The 25,124-nt window shown below is 55.5% G+C and overlaps 1 protein-coding gene across 3 annotated transcripts in view; it reads left to right on the plus strand.

The window, feature by feature from the left end:
• The window catches only part of RARA (retinoic acid receptor alpha), a 47,349-nt gene that overhangs the window by 4,173 nt on the left and 18,052 nt on the right, over positions 1 to 25,124 (plus strand). Inside the window, exons 1-2 of one of the 3 annotated variants that reach the window (XM_010330683.3) lie at positions 4,847 to 5,051; positions 16,906 to 17,432. In XM_010330683.3, the coding sequence (XP_010328985.1) occupies positions 17,255 to 17,432 (178 nt within the window). In that variant the 5' untranslated portion in view covers positions 4,847 to 5,051; positions 16,906 to 17,254. Of the gene's footprint in view, positions 1 to 4,763; positions 5,052 to 16,905; positions 17,433 to 25,124 lie in introns of those variants that run through there. The other 2 variants (XM_010330684.3, XM_074388703.1) reach the window with 2 other exon arrangements.

The following is a 25,124-nucleotide window of genomic DNA, read 5'->3' on the forward strand; positions in this document are numbered from 1 at the left end:
TGATCACTAGTCAGAGGGGCCCCCCCTGAGGTCAGTCCCCTGGCAGGGGAGGCAGGGCAAGTTGGGGCAAGTTGGGGTGTGTATGGGGAGAAAACTCACTAGAGAATTGTGGTCCCTCAGAATTCAGTCTGCTTTCTGTCTTCTGCCTCATCCTCTCCCCAAGGGCCACCATGTTGTACAGCAGCAGGGGAGCTGTTCCATATACTATGATGTGAATGGCGCCTCCTGGGGTTGTTCAAGGCAGCATGCCTGTGTAGCCAAATGTGGTGCATCTGTCCCCGACCTTCTTCCTTCAAATTCAGACCCAGCTGGAAGGAAGTGTTCCAGATATGCCTTAAACTGACACCCTCTTCCCTACCCTACCTCATGCCACTCAACATCTGTTCCTCTGCTGCCCACCCCCAACCTACCAAGCAGGTCTTGGTGCACCACCAGTTGTGGAGCAGGAACCCCTCCCCTTCTCTTCACTTAGTTTCTGTGTCTCTGTGGGGCTGATTTATCATGCCCCCATCACTATTGTGAGAAATCAATAGTGCAAATGGATTAAGGCTGTTCAGCCTGTCAACTCCCCTTGGGCCCCACCAACTCTTCTGGGACTTGTGGAGTTGCTCAGTCCCCTTCCAGCTCGGCATACACATATTTAGTGGTTGTAGCCAGAGTACTGAGCACAGGGATTACTTTTTCTGTTCATCTCTTTCTCATTCTCTCTCATATACTGGGCTGGTCTTAGCATGACAAATACTCTTGAACATTTATTTTCTAGCTTGGGTGGAGGGGCTTAAAGGGCAGTAGGCTGCCACCCAGAGGTGGGGAGGGAGGCCAGTGGGTGAGGGAGAGATGGCGGGTGGGGGGGTGGGGCAGTGGTGGGGACTAGCTGGGGAAGGGATTGGGTGACAGCCCACCCTATCACCTCTGGTAACTCAATCCCTGCACCCCACCCTCCTGATTTCCCTCCTGCTCACAACTTCAGCAGCTGCTGGCAGAAGCAAGGCTGGCAGAAGTGTGTATGAGTGCATGTGTGTATGCGGGGAGAGGGTGAGAGGGGCTGTGGGGGCAGGGAGTGCTGCCAGGACATGTTAAAGGAGACTCAGAGCCTGGGTACAACTTGGGTGGCAGGAGGAGGTGGGGCTGGTAGAAGAGTGGGTGGTGAGTGATAGGCAGGCTGTAGTGGGGCAGGGCAGCCCAGGGGTCTCACAAAACTTGTTGGCACTGAAAGAGGACCTGGTGTGGTGGGGGTGGGCAGTGGTGAGGGGGTAGGGGCTGGCACAGCCATTGTTGGCCCCAGAATGCCAGGAGGCCCGTTCTTCACCAGGGGGCGCATGTAACCATGGAGGGACAGTCTGCCCCTGTCTCTAATCCCTGGGCTGTGCCTGCTGGGCATCATAGTCTCGGTGGTGACTAAGTCACTTCTGTCCTGGGGCTGGCAAGGTGCCAGGCTCCGCTCTTCTCGGTAGGTGAGTCATTGCCCTGGCATCTCCCCCGGATGAAGCTGAGTCACCCAGCCATGCCTGCTAGGCAGGTGGGCACCAAACTTGTGGTGGGGGTGGAGGGCTATGTGTGCAGCCCCCAGTGTCTTCTCTGCTCTTTCTCTGGCATGTCCTGGCCCCACCCATAAACCTGCAGAGCCAGGCAAGGTTGTCGTTTCTCCCTTGTGAACCACTGAGGAGTGAAGGAAGAGGTAGCAGGGCACAGAGTGGCGTGATACATGTTTGGAGTAAATAGTGGTGGGGAGAGTTGAAGAGGGAACATTGATTCTGTCATATATATATATATATATATATATATATATATATATGGATTTATTTTATATATATGGATTTTATTTTAACAAAAAAGAGATAGATCTTGCTATGTTGCCCAGGCTGGTCTGAAACTCCTGGACTCAAGCAATTGTTCTACCTTAGCCTCCCAAAGTGCTAGGATTAAAGGTGTGAGCCACCATACCTGGCCTGGTTTTGAGTCCCAGCCCTGCCACTGACAAGCTGTATGACCTTGAGGAAGGCAATTTTCTTTTCGAGCCTCAGTTGTCTCATCTGTGCAATGGCAACAGGGCCTGCCCCTGTAGGACCTGTGAGAATGAAATGGAGTGGGACTATTAAGGTACTTGTGGGAGGAGCTCCTTTTGGGATGAGCAAGGAGGCTTGGAAGGGAAGAGGAGTCAGCTGGAGCTGGTTCCAATAGAAAACTCCCACACCATCCTGGTGGTCTTGGAGGGCCAATTGCTTCTCATCCTCTCTTTAGACTATCACTTAATGCTGTTCTTTAGGAGTTCCCACAGGCTGTGAGAGGACAGCCTTGTTGTACTAGAAGTATGGGCCCCCCTAGGGTGTCTCAAAGCTGTATTTTATCTTTTTGACTACTGAGAACTGTCACCAGCCCTGCTACCTGTCCAGACTCTCTTCCTTCTCTTCTAGTTTGAAGAGGGATCCTTGTTTTGGGAAACCAGTGGCTCAGGCTCCTCCCTTAGACTATCTCCCAGTGCACAGAACTGGTTGGCCCCAAGGAGCGTCCTTCCTAAACAGTGAGGTGCCTTTGAGCCTGTGACTTTTCTCTTTCTGCTAGTTTCCTGCTGCTTCTTGGGTACTCTTCTCTCCTCCTGCATCAGGGTCCCTGGTGGAAGGGGGTGGTGGAAGCCCTATTATGAGCCCAGCACAGCTGGAGTTCAGCTGCTGCTGCAGATTGAAGACTCCTGGTTCCCCACCTGGGGACCTCTCCTGCTTTCTGCAGTCAAGCGTGGGTAGAGCTGGACCTTGGACAGGTGGTACTGGTTGCCCTGGGCAGGAAGGAAATGCTCCAAAGATGTGCATTCTATGTGTTTGTAGGCATGGGTGCTGGTCTTGTGTGAGTGACCCCTGTCGGGTGTGTATAAATTTCTTCCCTCATCCACACATGGGCCTACTTCTGTGTCTGTGCAGAAGTGTGACCCTTCTGCTTCATGCCCTCGTCTGGGCACAAATTGTGTTTGTATGTACTTGTTCATGCGTAGATGTGCATACATGTGTCTTGGGGTTGTACACAACCCTGTCCTGAATGTGCACGTGCATTTGTACCAGGATGCCTGACCCTATGATGGCAGGTGTACCTGAAGGTCGTGCCACGTGGGAGGCAGTGTAGCTATGTGCATGCATGCTTGCATTCTTGTGTCCATGAGCCTTCCCCTCTAGCCTCAAGGAAGGAAGACCGGTAGAATCTAGGTTGGGAGGTGCCTGTGGGCACTGGGGGTGGGCCGGCGCTGACTTCAGTCCTGGGCTGGTTTCTCACCTGGGCAGAGCTCCCAGCTGTTGGCAGGGCTCAGGCTGAAGGCCCTTGGGGGAACGCGGCTGTGGGGTAAGGGGTTAAGCGGTGGCGTCCACATCTGGGAGCCATTGGCGCATTCCTGCCGGCTGAGCGCATGTTTGCGGATGAATCTGGACAGGACGGGGCGGGAGCGGCTGGGCGCGAGGTTCGCACCGGCTGACGGAAATCCAGACGGGAGCGGGAGACAGCTCCGGCCCAGCGGCGGGAAGGGGCCTGAGGAAGCGTGGTCCGGCTGCCGGCTGCCGGGGCAGTTCCCCGTGCACCAGCCCTCAGGGCAGAGCATCCCGCTATCCTGGCTTGTCCTACCTAATTGAGGCTCTTGGGCTAGAGCCAGGCACAGACAATCAGATACTTCAATTCTAGACCCGGCTCTGCAACCGGTGCGACTGTGGACAAAACGCTGTGCCTGCTCTTGGCCTAGCGGGGCCGTCGGACCAGTGGGTCTGAGAGCTCTGTCACCGGGTCAGGCTGAGAGTCTTCTCACTGGGCTGGAGGCCTGGGAGTGCAGCACTTCCCCTTCCAGTGGGAAGTCCTGTGGGGGCACTTGTGGCCACTTCTCTGCCTGGGAACAGGGCGAGAGGGGAGTAGTCCCTAAGCGACTTTGCTTTCCCCTAAACCCTCCAGTGGACTGCTAGCGATGGGGACAGGATCCTCCCAAACAGAGCAGCAGGCTGGGAGGAGGGTCATGGCTGTGTTGGAGACCGGGGTCTCTCAGATGGATGGCAATTCAGATCCCGTCCAGCTGGAATATGAACAAGAGCGTTCCTGGCTTCTTCAGACTTGCTCGGGAGAAAGAAGGTTGAGTCTGTTTTTGAGCACAGAGGGGTGCTCCTGGGCGCCCCTACTGGAAGATCCAAAAGTCTTTGCCCTTTGAGGAGAAGTGCACCTTAAGCGGGGTGGAGGGGTTGGGTTGGGCCAGAGTTCCTAGTACCCACTGGAGCTGGCGAGTTGTTTGGGGAAAGAAATGTACCTGCAGGAGATCTACTCCTGGACTTTTTTTTTTTTTTTTTTTTTTTTTTTTTTTTTCCAGCTGAGATAATTAAGATCCAGGGAAGGGAAGTGACTTGGTCAAGGTCACACAGCTCTCAGTTCCAGCTGGTCCCTAGAAGAGGATTATAATTATAGGATTCAGGGGCTTGACAGCTAGGGCAGGAGTCACCGCACTCACTTCCATGTTCTGCCGCCGCCTCTCTTCTCGGGTTTAGGTGTGGGAGTGTGTGTGGTCGCGGGGGAAAGGAGTGTAGGATACCACACGCTGCGGTCTTCACCGAGCGCTATTTTCATTCTTTCCGCAGAACATCACCCCCTCCTCGCTCTGAATTTTCGGTTCGGGTCTGAGGGAGGGGATTCTCCCAGATTCCCACGGTCCAGCCTTCTGCTAGGAGCGGCTCCTTTAAGACTCGCCCTTCCCGGGGTCTGTTAAGGAGAGGTGGGGGCGGGGGTGATCCTGTAGATCCGCCCCTGGCTGATGATTGGTCGGTGGGCGGGCAGGGGCGGGCCTGAGGGAGAGGGCCTTCCCCCACCTCTGCTCCGTACCCTCCGCCCCTACAGTCTGGGGCTCCGGGTAAAGTTTCAGCCTCCGCACGTGACTCGCTATGGCCGCTGCAGTCGCCCCGAGCCCCTGAGCAGCGGCCCCCTGGACGGCTCCTCTCCCGGGATTCCGCACTCTAATGCCGAACAGCACCAGGGCGCCGGGTTAGGGCAGACGTTGTGCTCGCGGGTACCCCGAACGGGTTGCGTCCCCCGGCTGCGAGGTAACACCTCCCCCGGGGATTTTGGGGAGCCCCTGGTTCCCGCAGGCGTCGGGGCCCCATGTCCTGCCCAGATAAGCACTACGGGAGGGGACTGGGTGCCGGGAGGCTTCCGACGGGAACCCGGGGTTTCCTGGGCTTCCCAACTCGCTGCCGCCGTGTCCAGGGTGGGGGAGCCCAGTCTGAGCGTCTGCCTGCGCCGTGTCGTGTCTTCGCGCGCAGCCTTGAGGCGTCTGGGGCCGTCTGCTGCGTGTGTCCCTGGCGCTCGAGCCCTTGCAGAACTGCCGCTGGGAACTCCTGCTCTCTCTTTTTCTCTTCAGAAACAAGCACAACAAAAAGACTTTCAAACCTGTTTGGGGAGAGATCAGATGCTTAACGGACTAGCCCCCTCCCTTTTACCCTCCTGTTATCTGAGCTGCCCTGTGGTTTGGGGAGAATCAGCCAGGGGGCCCACCCCCACCATAGGGAGCCGGCCAGGGGCGGGGCCCACTCAGCTGGTGTTCCCCGTGGAGTGAGGGGAGCTGTCAGAACTGGGTGCAGGAGCCAATGCAGTATGTATGTAGGGGTGTCCCTGGGGTCTTGTGCGACCATGGGGTGTGGGAACTTTTTAGGTTGAGGGGGAGACAGAATAGACGGGTCGACTTTGCTCTGTTGAGGGTATCTGGGACCTGGTACCACCCACGAGGCTTGGAAGCTGCTGGCCAGATGTGTGTGTGCTCGACTGTTGTGGGGTTGTCGGGGGTGGGGGGGCAGCTGGGAAACGAGCTTGGCTGTGTCCCCTCTTCTCCTCTCTGGGCACTGCCCTATTGTCAGTCTGCTCCTTGCGAAGGACAGGCCTCCAGTGTGCTAGGGTAGGGATGGGGACCGACTAATCCGGAAACCAGACAGGAGAGCTCCCCAGCCTTGGAGATGTTTCTGCACCCTCCATCCTGTCTTGGATAGGATGCCCAATGTGATGGCCTGGAAGGGTACCTCCTCCCCACTCTGGCTCTGTCTTCTGTAACCCGGTTGCCTTCTGTCTGCTGGCTGTGTGTACATGTGTATATATTCTTGGAAAGGATTGTTTCTGAAAACACCCCCTACCTCCCACCCCCTGCTGCTTAATTCCAAGGATCACTTATGCCTGACACTCCCCCTCCTCAGTTTCCTGGCCAGGACATTCCGGGTTGTCTGTTATACCCTTCCCTGGCTGCAGTCTTCATAGGCCAAGATTGTTTTGGGGGAAGTGGTTCTGTAAGGACCTCTCAGGTCTTGCTAGGAAATTGGACCTCAGGCCCCAAAGTCTCCTACAGGGCTTGATGAGGAGGCTGTGCCAGGGAAGCCCCAGGTTGGCGTGGGGGTGGCTTGGAGCCTTGGGGCTCCCCCTGGGGGTGGGTGGGGATGAGGCTGGGGGAAGGAACAAGAGAAAAAATATTTGGAGTTAGTTGTGTGATGCTTCTTCCTGGAGGAAGAACGGGGTGGTTATGGAGTCAGGGAGTTTGTGGCTGTGAAAGATGGTATGCTGGGAGGAGCTGGGACATCAATACTGCCTGGGAGTCTGGGCCATGTGGTGTCCTGAAAGAGAAGTCAAGAGGGTCAGACTGGAGTAGGCTCTTGGGAGCTGAGGATCTTGGATTTGCAGGGATTTCAAGGGTGTGAGTGAGTGTACATGAGGTGTCACTGCAGGGGTTTCACCATCAGACTGGTGATGGTGGCACAGATGCAGTGGCAGTTCTGAGAAGATCCTGGGCTTGGAATGGCTTAATCCTGGCCACCTCCTCCTTCCTATAGCCCCTAAATCTCTATCCCTTCAGTCTGACCCTAAATGCTCCAGCTGCCACCCTGGTACACCTTTTTAGTTTCCTTCCTACTCCTAGCTTCGAGGCAGCCTGGCAGGAAGCTAGCTGTGAGCAGCCCCATCCTGATCGCCCATGTGCCTCCCCCACTGGGCATAGTCACCCACACGTGCCATGACGTGGTTCCTGCCACCCCATCTAAATATGGGGGAGAGGACATTGAGTTCTGAGTGGCCTCTCGAGTCTGTTTTGGAGACAGTCACCCAGACCCCTGCTCATGATTTCCCCTTCCCCTAACCCATTTAGTCTTGGAAGCTGACTCTGCCCTCTGGGACATTTCTTCCCAGTCCACTCCTTGCTCAGACTCCAGTCTCAGGTGGGATGGTCCTTAGAGCCATGTGACGTGAGGGTGGGGCCTGCCCCAAAATACAAACCCCAATGCCTAGTTTCTAATCCTCTTGGAAGCATGAGCAGGACAGGACTCAGGCTGGGCTGGAGGGGTAGCTATGTTTTTGCCTCTGTGGGGTCTATTAATATTTGAGAGGCCTGCCTGGTATCTGGGGTGATGGGCATCTGGGGATGGTAATCCTGTCCCTGTGACAAATAAGCAGGGTAATCTCCACTTGCTCAGCACCCCACACCCATCTTGTGTCAGTAGTTTTGGGAGTGTGGGAAGCTGGCAGGGCCCCTGGCAAGATGACCAGGGTTGTCTTGACTTACTATGTTTTGGGAAAGGAGTATGGCAACTGATATCCCAGCTCCCAAGGCTTTGGCGGCACACTCTCTCTGACGCCGGCTGTCTTTCCTCCCTCTACTCCCCTCTCCACCCTCTGGCTGCTGTCTGGAGCCCACACGGTTTGTAGGGGGATGCATGGTGGGGGGCAGGGCCTGGATCTTCGTGTGTGTCCGGGGAGTATTCTGGGAATTGGCAGGGTTGGCTGAGGTTGTCTGGGTGTCCCCGCAGGGTGGGCGGCATGTGGGGACCTGGTCTAGTGTGAGAATGTGTCAGCATTGGTGTGTCTGTCCCCAGTCTGGCTCGGGTGTGGGTGTCTCGGGTGTGGGTGTCTCTTGCTTCGTCTGGATCTTGCCTCCCGCTCCAGTCCCGCCCTCCCCTCGCTCCCCCCTAGCTGGGACCGCCTGCTTGCTCTCCCTCTCTCCCCACAACTGGAGCCTCCCTTGCCTGTTCCTGGAATTTGGAGAGGAGGAGGAGGAAGAGGCAGGCAGACAGACCTCCCACACTCTAGCCCGCCCACCTGGCATCATGGGGAAATGAAATAGGTGCTATGGAACTAAGTTTTCCCTGGCTTCGCTAGACCCTTCAGCACACATCATGTGGGCCAGGGGCCAGCTCTTACCAAAGGGCCATGGGCTGCCCACCCCTCTGGGCAGTGACACCTCCTTCTACTTAACATCCTGCCACAAAGGGCCCCTGCTGGACCTCCAGGCACCACAGTCAGCCTGGGGAGCCGGTGGGGGGATTAGGCTGCTGCCAGGCTGGCCTGCACCTGTTGCCAACCCCAGCCCTATAACTGGAGCTTGCTAGGGAGGGGGCTGCAGGACGACAGGTGTAATTTCTGCAGCTAGGCAACTCCACCCCCCACCCCCAACTGGATATGCCTTTCCCTTTTGCCGGAACAAGGAAAGCCTTCCCCTTCACCACCCAAATGTCAACCTGATCTCATGGATGATGCCCCTGTCCTGCCTGATGACACCCCACCCCCATCCCTGGCTGCAGAGCTGGGCTGCCCTCCTTCAAGTTTTCAGAGCTCTGCTGCCCTAGCAGGGCTGGGGGTGTGAGGGTGTGTGGATGGGGGTGGTTCTCTGTTAATGTTTTAATTGCCTAAAAACTGGGAGCTCAGCTCTGGGCCAGTGGGGAGTCTGGGTCTGGCTGGCCGCCCGGTTTGGGCTAAATATAGTCTGGGACATCTGCAGAGAAGGGGAGGGGGTGGAGGGAGGTTCCATTCCCCCACCTCCAGCCAAGGTGCCCTCGTCTGGGCGGGCACCTTGGAGCAGTGAGGGGGATTCCTTAGCACAAAAGGCAGGGGAGAGGTGCCAGGGGAGAGGCAGTAGGGGCTGGATACATTTGGGACCTTGCTTTCTGGAGGGCAGTAGATGCCTGAGATGAACCCGGCGGCTCAGGACAGGGCAAGAGTGGGGCACACTAGGGCTGGGTCCTCTGGCTGTTCCCTCTCCCCCCAGAGTTACTGAGGTCAGGAAGTCTTCATGTGTCACTGCAACCTGCAGGCAGTATCACCGTGACCCACTCTCTGTGTGTCTGTATGTACACACCTACCTTGGAGTGGCTTTATCCTGGCCCTCCCACTGAAGCCTCTGTCCCCTGCGTCCTACCGCAGGTCCTCAGCTCTCCTTCTCTGTCCCTCGCCCCACGGTGAAACCTTCAGCCCAGGAATCGAGACTTGAGAAGGGGAAGCTGCGGTGGAGAGTTCTCTGATCTCCAGTCACGGCAGGAAGTGGAGAAGAGGGGGGTTAAGGGGGGGACCCATGAGTGGCAGGCAGAGAGGGAGAGCCCTGTCAGTCCTGCGACCCACTGTGCAGAGCAAGGAGGGGTTGGCCCCCCTCCAGTGGTCCCCCTTCCCTCCAGCTCCAGGTGGGAGAAACCTGGGGTCAGCTGATTCCCCAGGGGCAGCAAAAACAATCTTCATCACCCCCCACAACACTAAGAAAAAAAAATGCCTTCCTGTCACGTGGCTGTCACTTCCTGTCCCACTGTGGTTCCTGGGATGTTTGTTGTTGGTTGCCATGGTGATGTCTGCCGTGGGCACTACCGCTGGTTCTTGTGGGGAAGGAGCTACCCCTCCCCACCAGGCTGCAGGGGTTCTTGGGGAACCTGACTAGGGGGTCCCTTCAGGCTGAATGTGTGTGGTCTCTGATGCCCCAGATTCTCCAAGACCCCCCAGACTTCTATCTGTGTGGAGAAGTCACAGCCACCTACTCAGACTGAGTGCTGGGGAGACTGTGACTGCATCTGGCCGTGCCTGCCTGTGGCTGTGACTGTGTGAGTCTGACTGGTTTTGCAGCCCTTGTCCCCTCTAACCGGGGTTCTTCTCGCTCATAGAGATGCCCATTCAGGGAACCTCTGTGCTCCCTATCTGCCCTCATATATGGTTCTGAAGCCTGCTCCCATCCTGTGTTCTGATGAAAACCACGTTCCCCAGGGAGTGCCTGTGGCTTCCTGGGATCCAGGCTGCAGTGTCGTGGAGCTCTGGGGCAGGGTCCCAGGTTGCCTGTGTTTGGGGCTGGGGAAGTGGGGGCTCTGCAGACCATGCCTTTCCCTACACACACAGCCTGCACCCGCTTCTCCTTGTCCAGCAGGCCCTCTTCTCTAAGGGGAAGGCCATGGGGCTCTGTGACCTATTATCTCTGTCCCCTTGTAGGCTTCCCTGTTCATCTGGGGTTGGAGAGGGGAAGAGATTCCCCCCTAGTTCTAGCCCCAACTGAGTAGGCGGGTGTGGAGAAGGAAGTTGCTGGGGGGGTCGGTGGGTGGAGGGGGGCATGGGGCAGGGCACAGTCTGACTCAGGCCTGGTCTGGGGTCAGAGCCAAAAGGATATCCTGAGGCAGGACTTGGGGGGGTTTGTATTCCTGGATTCCCTGCAGTGTGGGTCCCCAGGGTGGGATGCTGGGAGGGGGCTGGTACCATCTAGTCCAGCTGGCAGTTTGCCCTAGGATTTAGAATATGGCAGTCACAGGGTTGGGCTGAGCTGAGGAGAGGGGTGGGGGTTGCTGCAGCCCGTCTCCCCACCCTGGCCCTGCCTGTTTCTCTGTGAGCTGTCCCCGCATTGTGAGAGAGCTGTGCTTCCTGCTTGGTAGCGTGGAGGGGAGCTGGTGGTGAGGGGGACAGCTGCCAAGGTGAGGGTGGGGAAAGCCCCGTGCCAGGCTGGATATGAGGTCGGTGGTTTCCAAGCTAGGGGGTCCCCTTTTGTTTGTGCGCCTTTGGTCTCTCACCCGACAGAACTGCCTGTGTATGGTCCACACATTTCTGTGGTCTGGCTGTGGCCTCAGTAGGCTCATCTCTTCCTCTTCCCATTTTTTTTTTTTTTTCCTTCCCTGTGGGTTGGTCCCTCTCCTTGAGGCCTGAATTACCCCCTGCCCTTTGACCTACTCGCTGCTTGGAGTAGGGAGGCTTCAGTTCTGGTTCTAGGTGGACCTGTCGGCCACGCTGGGCTTTAGAAGTCCTAAGCATGTCCCCTGGGGGATCTGGAGTATGGCCCCTGGGGATGGAGGAGTTGGGAGCACTGCCCTGACCAGCAGAGACCCCCACTTCCTCCTCCTAGAACCTGGACTGCCCTGAGCTTGGGTTGTCCAGTCGCCGTTTCTGCTTGGTATCCAGTCACTGCTGAGATTATGGCGTGTGGGGGTCCTGCAGCTCTGCATAGCTGGGAAAGAACCCTGGGCTGAGTGGAGTACAGGTTGTGGAGACACTGAACCTATTCTTTTGGGACAAGGCACTGTGTCTTGAGGCAGTGGGCAGTAGTAGCAACCGGAGGTGAGACGCTAGACTTCCTCCTTCTCCTAGCTCCCAGGAGGACATGCTTGTGGCCTGCACCGACTAGGGCAGGTTTTCAAACCAGTCCTAGTTCTAGCAAGGCTAGCCCCAGGTTCTGTGGGGTTGGTGGGGAAGAGGTGCCCTTCAGCTGTCTCAGCTACCCCCAGATGATCCTTCTCAAGCCCTCCTAGGGTAGCCTCTTTTAAAATGAGGCTGGGCTAACCTGGCTTCCTGCAGCCCAGACCCTCGTGAACAGACTGGAAACAAAGGATCCAAGTGGCTGGGTTGCTGGCTTGCCAGAGAGGAGAGGAGTGCGAGCCTAGGCTAGAGGGGACCCTTGAACAAGTGGGGAGTAGTCATGGCTGCTCCCCAACCCCTGTCTACAGATATGAGGAGCGTGCGGGAGGGGAGAGGTGGTCGCATTGTACAAATGGGAGTGTGTTTTCCTGGAAAGTGTGTAAATGGTTCTAGTTTATAATCTAGCCTGTTCTGCCTTGCTTGGCCAGCTCCTGGCAGGATAGGGGTCCAAAGGCGGCAGGGCTTTGTTTCTGCCAAGGCTAGAGTCCCTCCTGCCCAAGTTGAGCCTGAGCTCTGGGTGTCATTTGCATATGATTCACTAACTGTCTAGAATGCTTAGGAAACCCCCAGGCTCCCCTTCTTTTAAGCTCCCCAATCCTTTTCCCTTTCTCTCAGCCCATCTGAGACTGCCTGACTTCTGTTTCTTGGGAACCATTGTTTCCGGGGAGCCTGGAGAGCAGAGAGAACTGAATGAGGAAGGGAGGCTGGGTCCAGGCCAGGCTGCGTTTGGGGTCCCCTGCTCCTCTGTCCTGAGTACGGGAGAGGAAATGGTCTATTTCCCTTCCCCTTCTCCCCTCCCCAAATCCAAAGGTTTCCCTTTTTTGGTTTGTGAAATGAAAGAAGGGAATTTGGGAAAGGGTTGTGGTCAGGCCTCCACCCACACCCTGAATATCCCTTTCCCCACATCCCTCTCCTCCGTCTGAGGGGAAGCAGACCCTGGGAAATGGGTAATTCTCTCTCCTAACCCTGTCAACAGATGTTGCCCTGGGTGGAGTGAGGCAAGGGAAAGCAGAGTGACTGCCGAAGTGCACCAGGGTGGTGGCAAGAGGTGTGGGGATGGAGGGCTCCAGTTGCCCGGCACCTCCCCTGTGCCAGGCTCTGGGCTGGGTGCTTTCCAGGACTTCCTGTCTGAAATCGCACAACCCGTTGTTGAGGTAGGCAGTTCACAGGTGAGTAAACAGATGCTTAGAGAGGTTAAGTGACTTGTGTAAGGTCACCCAGAGTGGCAGAGCTGAGATTTGACCCTTCTAGCGTTTGGTTGTTTCTTGCATCTTCATGGCTCAGAAAGCTCTCACCTTTTTCTCTAGGTGTGTGACTCTGGGGTATAATGCATGGGCAGCTAGGGACACTGATGCTGGGGAAGGGATCCTAGCACCTTCTGAGGGTAAAAGCAGCCCCAGTGAGCAGGGCTGTGGGGTTGGTTGCAGGAGCTCCAGCCCCCTACCCCTTTTACTGCTGTGCTTAGGCTAGGCTTGGTATACTGGAGGTGTGGGCCTGTGGCTTTCTCTCTCTCAGGGGAGGGTGCCCGTGGGCAGTGGAGGTGGCTGGCATAGGGTGGAGGTTGGATGTGGGTAGTTTGTTTTCCCTCTATTTGGTACTGGTTTCGATTCGATTCTCTGCTGGGGCCTTCTCCACCCCTGGGATGTAGGGGGCTGAGGCCCGGGCATCTCTTGGGGGGGTCATAACTCCTGAAGGACCTTCTGAGGCAGAGCCTGTGCTTCTTTCAGCCCCACCCTGGTCATCCTTGCCCTTGCCCATCCCTGTTGTCTGGTCTATCTGGCCCTTGGCCCATTTTTGTGACCTTTAACCCCTCCTGCAGCTCAAGGCCCTCCCCAGGGAGCTGAGTAAATTTGCACTGAAGTTTGCAGGCAGAGGTAGGTTAGGCTTTTTGGGTGCTCTGATAGGGATTTGAGGAGGCTTCCAGCCTTGCCCTGTAATGTGTGTAGGTGGTGGGCTGGGGGATGAGGTTGGAGTAGTGGGGATTGAAGTTTGGTTCAGTTTTAAACTCCTCAGGGGCAGAGTTGAGGTGGTTGTGGTTCTCTCTTCTCTGGGAGCATGGGTGGGTTCCAGAGGGTGCAGGCTGGACTGACTGAACTGGCCTCCCATACCCCAAAGGCTGGGTCAGGATGCCTGGGGTCTGCAGTGATGGCTTTCTGGGCCTCAGCCTCTAGATTATGGAGGCCTCACTTTGGGTCAGCTGCCCTTTGGGCCTCACCTTGAGAGAGGCAGGCCTCTGTGTGGGTGTGAATTCACCTGAGTACTTGTGGACCAGGGGCATGGGCTGGGCCCACAGGGAGGACCTCTTCTGGCAAAAGTAGCAGGTATAAGGGCCAGCCTGGCTGTGTGAGGACCGGAGAATGTGCAGTTTTGGAGACTGTGGGGTTGTGGTTGTGTCTTTGGGGAGCCGTGTACTGGGGCCTATGCATGCAGTTTCTGCGCTGTGTTCATTGTGTAGTGGAGCCCAGGTGTGGAGAGACGGTATCTCCAGGCTCCCTCTCCTCGCATGCATGCCCACACACACACAGGCTGGGGCTGCAGGTGTGCTCTTGCCCACCCAGATGTTTTCTGCAGACCTGCATGCATGAGTTTCTGCAAGCGTGTGGTGTGTATTTGTGTGTGAGGGTCTAACTGTAGGAACGATGAGGTTCCGCCAGCACCTTCTTCCTTTGCATGGCTCCCCCAGCTCCAGTTCCCATTGTGTGGGGTCCCACAGGAGTGGGGGGCGGGCAGGGCGCGCAGGGCCAGGGTGGCAGCTGTTGCAGTGGGTGGGGCCCCGTTCCTCTGACATCAGCCCTCAGCCTAGGAGGGAGTTGGCAGGGGCCTGGGGAAGGAAGGGGACTCTTTATTCAGGCGTGAGGAGAGAGGCCCTATGATTGTCATAATGAGTAACAGTAAAAATCGTGGTCATTACCAGATTTTACTTCTGGGGCAACTTTGCCTCCCTAGCCCAGTACCTGTCCCCTCGTGCCCTCTCTCCCTCACTTCCACACAGGCTGGCTGCCTGGCTGGCTCAGCTGGGCCAGAAGTCCTGGCCTCTTCCACAGTGTCCTTGGCAGGAACTCCCCCTTCTCAGGCCCGGTCCTCAACCAAATGCTGGCCATGTGCATGTCCCCAGGACTCCAGGTTTGAGCCTGGAGTCTGGAGCATAGAGCTTGGAACCTAGTGCATTCTGAGCTTGGGATGGAGTGGCAAGGTAGAGGGGGTGTTAGAAAAGGGACAATCCTTATTTTGAGTCGCTGTGGTCCTGTTTCTTTTCTTTCTTCCCTCTTTTTAAAACAGCTTCATTGAGATATCATTCACATACCATAAAAGTTACCCATTAAAGTGTACAATTCAGTGGTTTTAGTATATTGAGAGTTGGGCAACCACCACCACAATCAATTTTAGAACATTTTCATCACCCCAAAAAGAGCCCCCATACCCATCAACAGTCACTTCCCATTTTCCTCACATCCATGCCCCAGCCCCTGTCAGTTGATGGGTTTTTGGGTTGGTTCCACTTTTTGGCCATTAGGAATAATGATACTGTAAATGTTCATGCGTAAGTCTTCCTGTAGACTTACATTGTCATGTCTTTTGGGTAGATACCTAGGAGTAGCATTGCTGGGTCATATGCTACTGCTCTGTTTAAACTTTTAAGGAACTGCCAAACTATTTTCCAAAACAGCTATTCTATTTTACGTTCCCACCAGCAATATATGAGGATTCTAATTTCTCCACATCTTTACCAATACTTGTTATTATCAGTCTTTCTTATTATAGCTAGCCTAGTGGGTATGAAGTGGTATCTCATGGCGCTTTTTCTTTTTTGAGATGGAGTCTCACTCTGTTGCCCGGGCTGAAGTGAAGGAGTGCAATCTCGGCTCACTGCCTCCTGGGTTCAAGCAATTCTCCTGCCTCCCGAGTAGCTGGGATTACAGGCATGTGCCACCACACCTGGCTAACTTTTGTATTTTTAGTAGAGATGAGGTTTTGTTGGTCAGGCTGGTCTTGAACTCCTGATTCAGGTGATCTACCTACCTTGGCTTCCCAAAGTGGTAGGATTACAGGCATGAGCCACTGTGTCCAGCCTCATTGTGCTTTTGATTGGCCATTTTTTTGGTCTGTCTCTTTACTTTTGTCTTTCATATATATATATATATATATATATATATGAGCATATATGTTTATGTATAACCTATACCCAAAATGGATTGGAAGCACCCTCTTGTCCTCTTGTGGGTATGTTCCTCGTGTTCTCTCTCTTTGCTCGTGTTGCTGCCTGTCTGTCTCACTGTGTTGTGGAATCTCTGGGTTCACCTCTGTCTCTTTCTCTCCCCCATGGTATTATCTGTACATATCCTCTGGTGCCAGCTGTTCAAACTGTGTGGATCTGTATTCACACTGGTGAAGGGAGCATCTGGCCTTTCATCTTCTGCCCACCTCCCACCCCACTCAGTGTGTTTTGCTTCTGCAGACAGAAGTATGTGGGTGAACCCTGAGATCAATCTCTCCTTCCTTGCCTGGGGGTAGGAGTCTTCCTGGGCAGTCCTTGCCCTCCTACACATCGCCTACCCCCGGACCGTCCATGCTGTTAAGCCCTGGAGGTGATACCTAGGAGTCCTTGGTTCCCATTTTTTCTTTTTTTTTTTTTTTTTTTTTTTTTTTGAGACGGAGTTTCGCTCTTGTTACCCAGGCTGGAGTGCAATGGCGCGATCTCGGCTCACCGCAACCTCCGCCTCCCGGGTTCAGGCAATTCTCCTGCCTCAGCCTCCTGAGTAGCTGGGATTACAGGCACGTGCCACCATGCCCAGCTAATTTTTTGTATTTTTAGTAGAGACAGGGTTTCACCATGTTGACCAGGATGGTCTCGATCTCTCGACCTCGTGATCCACCCGCCTCGGCCTCCCAAAGTGCTGGGATTACAAGCTTGAGCCACCGCGCCCGGCCGGTTCCCAGTTTTTCTATTCGTGTATATGTAAATGGGCCTTCTCCCAGGGCCTGTGGGACAAACCTGTCTGGGGTGCTGGGGCTTAGATTTGGGGGGGGGGAAGTGGTGTAAGAGGGGCCCCCTGGCTTAGGAGTCATTTTTCTGAGAAGTGCCAATGCTTTAGGGAAGCGGCTTTTCCTCCCCCTCCCTCTTCCCCACAAGCACACGTTCTCTGCATCTTGACCTCAGGTAACCCTCACTGGGGGAAGGAGGGCCAGCTGCCTGCTTCTGCTGCAGTGATCCCTTGAGGTGGCACTGCGGACTCTTTCCCCTCAGGATTGTTGGGGAGAGGGCCTTCAAGTCTCTGAGTTCTGTTCGCGTCTCCCCAGCCTGGCTGTGCTATCCTGCCGCCCCTAGCAGTGTCTGGGCCCTGCTTCCAGGTCATCTCTGCCAGCCAGGCATGGTGCCAGCTGTCTGCTCAGCTGGGTGCCACGGGAAAATCTCCAGCAGCTCAGGTTGGGGAGCTCCACGGGGAATGCCCGTGTGCCTGTTCTTCAGTGCCCACTCACCTGTCTTTCTTCTTTCTGCAGCATCACAGGACATGGCCCCCTCAGCCGCCTAGCTGGGGCGCATCTAGGAGTGGGATCTTTTTTGGTGCCCTGAAGGCCAGCTCTGGACCTTTCCAGGAAAGTGCCAGCTCACAGAACTACTTGACCAAAGGACCGGCTCTTGAGACATCCCCCAACCCACTTGGCCCCCAGCTAGGGTGGGGCTCCAGGAGACTGAGATTAGAGGACAGCAGCTCCAGGACAGGGCGGGTGGGCTGACCACCCAAACCCCGTCTGGGCCCAGGCCCCATGCCCCGAGGAGGGGCGGTCTGAAGCCCGCCAGAGCCCCCTGCCAGACTGTCTGCCTCCCTTCTGACTGTGGCCGCCTGGCATGGCCAGCAACAGCAGCTCCTGCCCTACACCTGGGGCCGGGCACCTCAATGGGTACCCAGTGCCTCCCTACGCCTTCTTCTTCCCTCCTATGCTGGGTGGACTCTCCCCACCAGGCGCTCTGACCACTCTCCAGCACCAGCTTCCAGTTAGTGGATATAGCACACCATCCCCAGCCAGTAAGTCTGGGTGTCGGGGGAAAGGGGGTGGGAGGGGACTGTGGAGGCGGGTGGGCCTCAGAGCTTGGGCTCTGGATACATCTGTTCTGCTGTGAGTGGAAGGCGCGGTGCACCGCAAGGTCTTCTCCAGTTGGGGTGACCATCATTTGAGATCTTGCAAATGAAAACCCTGTGGCCTGTAGGCCAATCATGGTGGCTGTGTTTGAAGTTGGGGGTGGCAGAGGGGGAGATGAAACCATGCTATTCTGGCCTGCAGTGGCGCTCTCACCCCTCTTCTGTGCTTTGCTGTTGGGGCCTTATAAAATAGCTCCACGGACTGGACACAGAGGCTGGAGGTGTGTAAACAAACCTCTTGACGTTTGATGGAAACGGCAGCTCTACCTAGAGTGAGAGCAGCACCTTTGCCCCACCCCCACTCGGTTCCTCTGAGGGAAAGGGCTTCAAGGAGCAGACCAGGAAGGCTGGCGGGAACCCCACCTCTACCCCTGCCAGCCCCACCCCCAGCCATGCTAGGATATGCTTCCCTTTGTGGGGAGGATGAGAGGGAGGGGCCCATGGTCTGGCCGGGTGAATAGGGTGAGTGTCCCAGGAGGGGACACTTGGCCTGGACTCTGGCCCCGGATGCATGCGTGGTCTTGGCAGGGCCTATGTTTTCTTTGTCTCCACCCTCTGACATGGGGAGTCACTCGTTGGCAGGGCAGGGGTCTCAGTACCCTTCGCCGGCTGGCCGAGCCAGGTAGTGGGAGGTGGCGGCAGCTATGGCCAGCTGGCAGAGTCCAGGGCTGGGGCCTGCCAGGCCGCTTACAGTAACTCTGGCCCCCAGGGCCCGGCTGGGCGCCAGGCCAGGGCTGGGGGGAGGAGGGAGCAGGGGCCTGGCCTGGGACGGGAGGGGGTGGAAGCAGCAGAATGGGTCATGGGCTGCTGGCTGGCCAGCCAGTCAGCTGCTGACCTGAGAAATGTGTCCCACCTCTCCTGGCCAGCAGGGACTGCACACCCTGCCCTGGGCACCCACCACCCTCTCAGGCTGTGGGCAAGCTGCCTGGCATCACTGCCCTGTGTGCCTGGCTGGGCTGGGTCAGTGCCCCCTTCTCAGTGTGGGGGCAGCACTCTCTCCCTGGAGCCAGGGAGTCTCTTTGTCCCTGGGGCAGGCCCTGGCTGGGTGCCTCACTGCCCGCACTGGCTGGCTGCCCACCACCACCACTGCTTCCTGGATTGCCTCCTCTGGCTTAGCTGTGGCCCCCTCCCTCCCAGGCTCCACCAGCTACCAGGAGCAGGGGCTTTGTGTCTGTGCTTCTTTATGTTCCTCGCCCTTTCTGCTCTGGGGCTAAGGGGGCAGGCAGGTGCTGTCTCAGTTTCTCCTGCCACCCCTTATCAAACCTTCGTCTTCTGTTTCTGCTGTCTCTTCTCTTCACCTCACACAGGAGTGTGGGACGGATAGAGTCTGGGGACTCTGATTTTTGTCTGGTCCTCCAGTCTGTGTTAGTGATGGGCAGAGGCCAGCCTCTGGGGTTTAGGGTTGCTGGGGAATTAGTTGGTGTACCTTTGTAGAATATTCACTGCATTTAAAGGGACTGTGATTTATATTCCGGGATTGGGTCACTGGAACTAGAAGAATGTCTGCTTCTTGACAGGGTAGGATTTTATTTTTATTTTTTAAGACAGGGTCTTGGCCGGGCGCGGTGGCTCAAGCCTGTAATCCCAGCACTTTGGGAGGCCGAGGCGGGTGGATCACGAGGTCGAGAGATCGAGACCATCCTGGTCAACATGGTGAAACCCCGTCTCTACTAAAAATACAAAAAATTAGCTGGGCATGGTGGCGCGTGCCTGTAATCCCAGCTACTCGGGAGGCTGAGGCAGGAGAATTGCCTGAACCCAGGAGGCGGAGGTTGCCGTGAGCCGAGATCGTGCCATTGCACTCCAGCCTGGGTAACAAGAGCGAAACTCCGTCTCAAAAAAAAAAAAAAAAAAAAAAAAAAAGACAGGGTCTTGCTCTGTCATCCAGGCTGGAGTGCAGTGGCGCCATCTTGGCTTACTGTAAACTCTGTCTCCCAGGTGCCAGCGATTCTCATGCCTCAGGCTCCCAAATAGCTGTGATTACAGGTGCATGCCACCGCACCCAGCTAAATTTTTGGTATTTTTAGTAGAGATGCGGTTTTGCCATATTGGCCAGGCCAGTCTTGGACCCCTGGCCTCAAATCATCTTCCTGCCTCAGCCTCCCAAAGTGTTGGGATTACAGGCGTGAACCACCACGCCTGGCTTTCTTTTTTTTTTTTACATAGGGTCTCACTCTGTCTCCCAGGCGGGAGTGCAGTGGCATGATCACAGCTCACTGCAGGCTTGATCTCTTGGGCTTAAGCCATCCTTGCGAATGGCTGGGACTACAGGTGTGCATCACCACACCAGGCTAATTTTTTGATTTTTCAGAGACAAGGTCTTACCATGTTGCCCAGGCTGGTCTCAAACTCCTGAGCTCAAGCAGTCCTCCTGCCTTCGCCTCTCAGAGTGCTGGGGATATAGGCATGTGCCACTGCACCCAGCTCAGGGTAGGATTTTTGACGGGGGGAGAAGTTGGGGACCTGCGACCTGGTGCTTGTGGACAACTTGTCCTAACCCAGGTGATGGCAACAGAGTTCCCAGACACTCTCTCCACCTGCAGCCTGGGCTCATTGAAGGGTTGGAGGTAGGGGCAGGGGCCTGGCCCATCCTTGCCCATCCTGGCCAGAGGGAGCAAATGCTTCGCCCTCCCCTGAATGTTGCAAGCTTCTTCCTCTTTCTTAGAGATGGGTGGGGAGGGCTTCCCATCCTGGTAACCTTCTCCCCAAATATGGGTGGGGTGCCCACATTTCAGGCAAGTGTAGCCTTCTTTGGCGTTCTCCACCCAGGTTAGGCAATGCCCCCTTCCTGCCCCCTCCCTCTGTGAGCCTTTTGGTTTCCCTGCCCCTCCCCTCTCCCTAGTAAACAACAACAACTTTTCTCTGAACCCAGCCCCTTAGCTTCTGAGCTTCTCCCTGACCTTCCTCATCTCTGGGACCAGAGGTGTGGCATGGGGCTAAAGGAGCCTGGCATCTCCCTCCTCCTGCAGAGCCGGGGCTGCCTGGTGGACAGAGCTCCTGAGCTCTGGGTAGGAAAGCATGACAGATAAAATTGTCACATGCCTGGTCTCAGAGATGGAGGCAGTTTAGTTTTCCCTGCTCTCTGGGCCTTAGGGCTGGTGCTGAGGGTGAGGCATTTCCTGGGAGAGATGACAATCCATGGCCCTCTATTCCTGCAGGAGCAGTGGTCTTCCCTGGTCTGCCCACACCCTTTTGTAGGAATCCTTGCTGATGAGGCTTCCTCCCATTCCCCACCAAGCAAAGGTGTTGGGTACCTCCTCCCCCATCATCCTTCTCCCCAGATGGGGAGGAGGCAGCACCTTAGGTGGCCTGGGTGTGCCCTTCAGAGACCTGGTAGCCTATGGGACCAACAGAAATTGTCTCCAGGTCATTGTGGGGAGGGCTGGGTATTTGTAGTGCTACAATCTCCCCGGGAGCCAGGGTGGGAGTCCTAGAGATGGTACAGCAATTCTCCCCCACCCCCTAAGCCGGCCCCTGGGGCTTGGTCTCTGAAGACTGGTGTTTACTGTGGAGGTTTGGGATTCTGTGTGCACTATGGGGAGGGTCAGGGTTGTGTGTGTTTTGGGGGTAGGGTCATGGTTGGGTGTGTGTTGGGAAGGGGATTAATGACTTGTGTGTATTGGGTGAGAGGGTTAGAGAGCTGAGAGTGTTTTGGGAGAATTAAATCCAGAGCTGAGGAGGGAGAGTCAATTTGTCTGTGTGTTGGGGCTGGGGGTGTGTGACTTAGGGCATAGAATACTTAAAGAGGAGTGGTCTTTGGTTTGGGTTCTTACTGTTCTTCTGGGCTGGAGGGGAAAACTGATCTGCCTTTTTTGTTCAGCCTGGGAATTCCATGGGCAAAGGAGTCTGACTGGGGGCCGTGGAGTAGGCATTGTAGTGATGAGTTTAAAACCTGGACCCTGGGCCAGGCGTGGTGGCTAACACCTGTAATCCCAGCACTTTGGGAGGCCAAGGCGGGCAGATGACCTGAGGTGAGGAGTTTGAGACCAACCCGGCCAACATGGTGAAACTCCATCTGTACTAAAAATAAAAAAATTAGCTGGGTGAGGTGGTACGTGTTGGTAATCTCAGCTACTCAGGAGGCTGAGGCGGGAGAATTGCTCGAATCTGGGAGGCGAAGGTTGTAGTAAGCTGAGACCGTGCCACCGCACTCCAGCCTGGGGGATACAGCGAGATTCTGTCTCCAAAAATAAATTAATAAATAAATAAAACTTGGACTCTGGCTAGGTGCAGTGACACGTGCCTGTAATTCCAGCACTTTCGGAGGCTGAGGTGGGGGCTCGAGCCTAGGAGTTTGAGACAAGCCTGGGCAACATAGTGAGACCCTGCCTCTATCAAAGAGAAGAACTTAGCCGGATATGGTAGTGCGCACCTGTAGTCTTAGCTACTCGGAAGGCTGAGGTGGAAGGATCGCTTGAGCCTAAGAGGTTGAGGCTGAAGTGAGCCAAGATCGTGCCACTGCACTTCAGCCTGGGTGACAGAGCAAGACTCTGTCTCAAAAACAACAATAACTTGGACATTTGTGCCACTTACTACTTGCTGATAACCTCTCAGAGCATGTTTCTCTCTTTTTTTTTTTTTTTGTTTTGAGACGGAGTCCTGCTCTGTCACCCAGGCAGGAGTGCAGTGGCACAATCTCTTAGCTCTCTGAAACCTCAAACTCCCAGGTTCAAGTGATTTTCTTGTCTCAGCCTCCTGAGTAGCTGCGATTATAGGCACCTGCCACCACACTGGTCTAATTCTTTTGTATTTTTAGTAGAGATAGTGTTTCATCATGTTGACCAGGCTGGTTTCGAACTCCTGACCTCAGGTGATCTGCCTGCCTCGGCCTCCCAAAGTGCTGAGATTACAGGTATGACCCACCGTGCCTGGCCTCTTTTTTTTTTTTTTTTTTTTTTTTTCTTTCGAGACAGGGCCCCTGCTGGTCTCGAATTCCTGAGCTCAAGGGATCTGCCTTCCTTGGCCTCCCAAAGTGCTGGGACCACAGGCGTGAGCCACTGCGCCCGGGCTGAGAATGTTTCTTCATCTGTAAAATAGGGATATTACCAGAACCTACCTCTGAGGGCTGCAGATTAGGCAAGATCATCGACTACAACCTTAGCTCTGTGCCTTGCATGTGACCTGATGCATGGGACCCAGGCCCTTTGTAGGTGGGAGCTGGAGAGAATGGAATGCTAACATCTATAGAGAACCTACTGTGTGCTTCGTCTGTGTTTTACAAATCTTAATCCCTGCAATTCTGGAAGAGGGACATTATCCCCACTTACACAGAGGACATAGTGCTGAGGGAGGTTAAAGTACTGCAGAATCATGACCGTAGGATTGTAAAGCCGGGCTGTTTTCCACCATCCAGAATAGGTAGAGGCGATTGTAGGGCACACTCTTGGGTGTGGGAAGTGTAGGGAGTGGGGTTCAGTGCTGATTGAACCCCCCCTCCCTCACTGCAGAGGCCCTTTCTCTCCGCCTTAGAACCTGCCTTCCCCCAGTAGGGGGCGTAGGGAAGGCCCAAGCCATACCCCGTCTTCTCTGTTTTGGATCCTGAAGGCTGGAGGGAAAGAAAGATAAGGGGCCTGGGCCAGATCTCCTTCCTGTCCTGGAAGCTGTGGATACAATCTGTTCACACCATCCCCACCCCCAAATCTGCCCGCTGTAGCCCACGGGAGTTTGCAGAACTCAGCGGGCACCCTCTCCCCCCATCTCCAGACAGACATGAAGGAACAGACTGTAAAAGCCACAGTTCTTATTCTTATTTTGTTTCAATTTGTGGATGGAGGCAAAGAAGTTGCAAGCAATCAACAGAGGAGCTGGGAATGGGAGCCCCAAAAGAGTGGCTGCATATTTGCTTTGTGTGCCTAGAGACTGGGGAGTGCCTGAGGGTCTGGGTGAGCCCCAGCAGAAGGCAGAAAGGAGGAGGCTGTGTCCCTCCCTTCTTCCTATCCTCTGCTACTTCCTCCCTGTTGCAGTCTCTGCATCCTCCCTCCCTCCCTGCTTCTCACTCTTTCCCTGGACAGTAGGAGGGACACAGCTCAAGGGGAGGGTGCTGCCTAGCAATGCCTTTCTCTTAGGCCAAAATGTAGAGTCAGCTGAAAGACCATTACCTGGAGTTTTTAATGAATATGGGGTCCCTCACTTTTCCTCTCCCAGGAAGGATAATGCACAGGTTCCCTCTGGACAAGATTCCAGCATGGACTCGGGGAAGGGACTCGGGGAAGGAAGCTCTTCTTCCTTTGAGGTGGGTGAGGGTGGGAGGTATCATGTCTACCCCATGCCAAGGGATGTGTTGCCTATGGGGCTGTGCCAGTGAAGCCCTGACTGCCCTGTGAGGGAGCAGTGTCTGCAGAAAGAGGAAGTGGTTCCCGTCTCTTAAGTGATTTGGGGGCAGTGCCCTCCTCCTCCTCCTCCTCTATGGAGTTGGGGCACTGCCAGTGAGTCAGGCCTCCCAGGGTAGATTGGAGGCCACTCAGCCTTTGGCTGTCAGAAACAGAGGTGCTCCCCTCCCCATTTTGGCTTCTGGGTTGCTGGAAACCTCAACCAGCCCACAGACCAAGGGCTTTCCCTGGGCGGGAGTATTAAAGGACAGTTCTTCCTGTGTGGCCTTGGGCAGGTCACTCAAGCTCTCTCTGAATCCGTGTCCTCCTCTTTAAAGCAAAACGTCTGGCCAGGCACGGTGGCTGTAATCCCAGCACTTTAGGAGGCCAAGGTGGGAGCATTGCTCGAGCTGAGGAGTTTGAGACCAGCTTTGGCAACAAGGCAAAATCCCATCTCTACAAAACATACAAAAATTAGCTGGGCATGCTGGGGTGTGCCTGTAATTCCAGCTACTCGGGAGGTTGAGGCATGAGAATCACTTGAACCCTGGAGGTGGAGGTTGCAGTGGGCTGAGATCACACCACTGCACTCCAGCCTGGGTGACAGAACGAGACTCTGTCTCAAATAAATAAATAAATAAAGTAAAGCAAGACTTCTGATCCCTCCCTGGCTGGGCAAGTTGCTGTTAGGCCATGGTGGCCCACTTCCTGCTGAGGCCCTTGGTGAGTTTTACATACCCAGCAAGGCTGTGATAGTGAGGGGCAGGGTAGAGCTGGGCACTGTCTTGGGGGATGGCACCACTCTGTACTGGGACCCAGTGTCCACCTGGCACTGGGCCTCATGATTTCCTGTTTCTGGTCCCCTCCAGATGGGGTTGGGGACAGGAGGAGGCTCTGCCTGGCACAAGTCGGGGCCAGTTCAGCCCGCACCTGCTGAGGGCTTACTAAACACAAAGCCTTGAGAAGGAGCTGAGGGAGGGATAAGGCTGAGCAGGATGGGGCCCCAGGCCTGCAGACAGCTGCCACCAGAGGCCCCCCAGCCCCAGCTGCTGGCTAGAGCCTTCCTTGTTTCCCTCTTCTCCCACTGCCCCAGGACACTGTGTTCTGCTCTGACCTGCCCCATGACCTTGCTGTTGCCCAGAACAGGCCTCTTGCCCTAGCTTCTCCTCTCCAGCTCCGGAAATCCTATCTATCCTTCAAGGAACATCTTGAATGCCGCCTCTTCCCAGAAATCTTCACATATGTTCCCCCTTCTTTGCCACACTCACCC

The sequence above is a fragment of the Saimiri boliviensis genome, chromosome 17 (assembly GCF_048565385.1).
Source record: "Saimiri boliviensis isolate mSaiBol1 chromosome 17, mSaiBol1.pri, whole genome shotgun sequence".
Lineage (NCBI taxonomy): Eukaryota > Metazoa > Chordata > Mammalia > Primates > Cebidae > Saimiri > Saimiri boliviensis.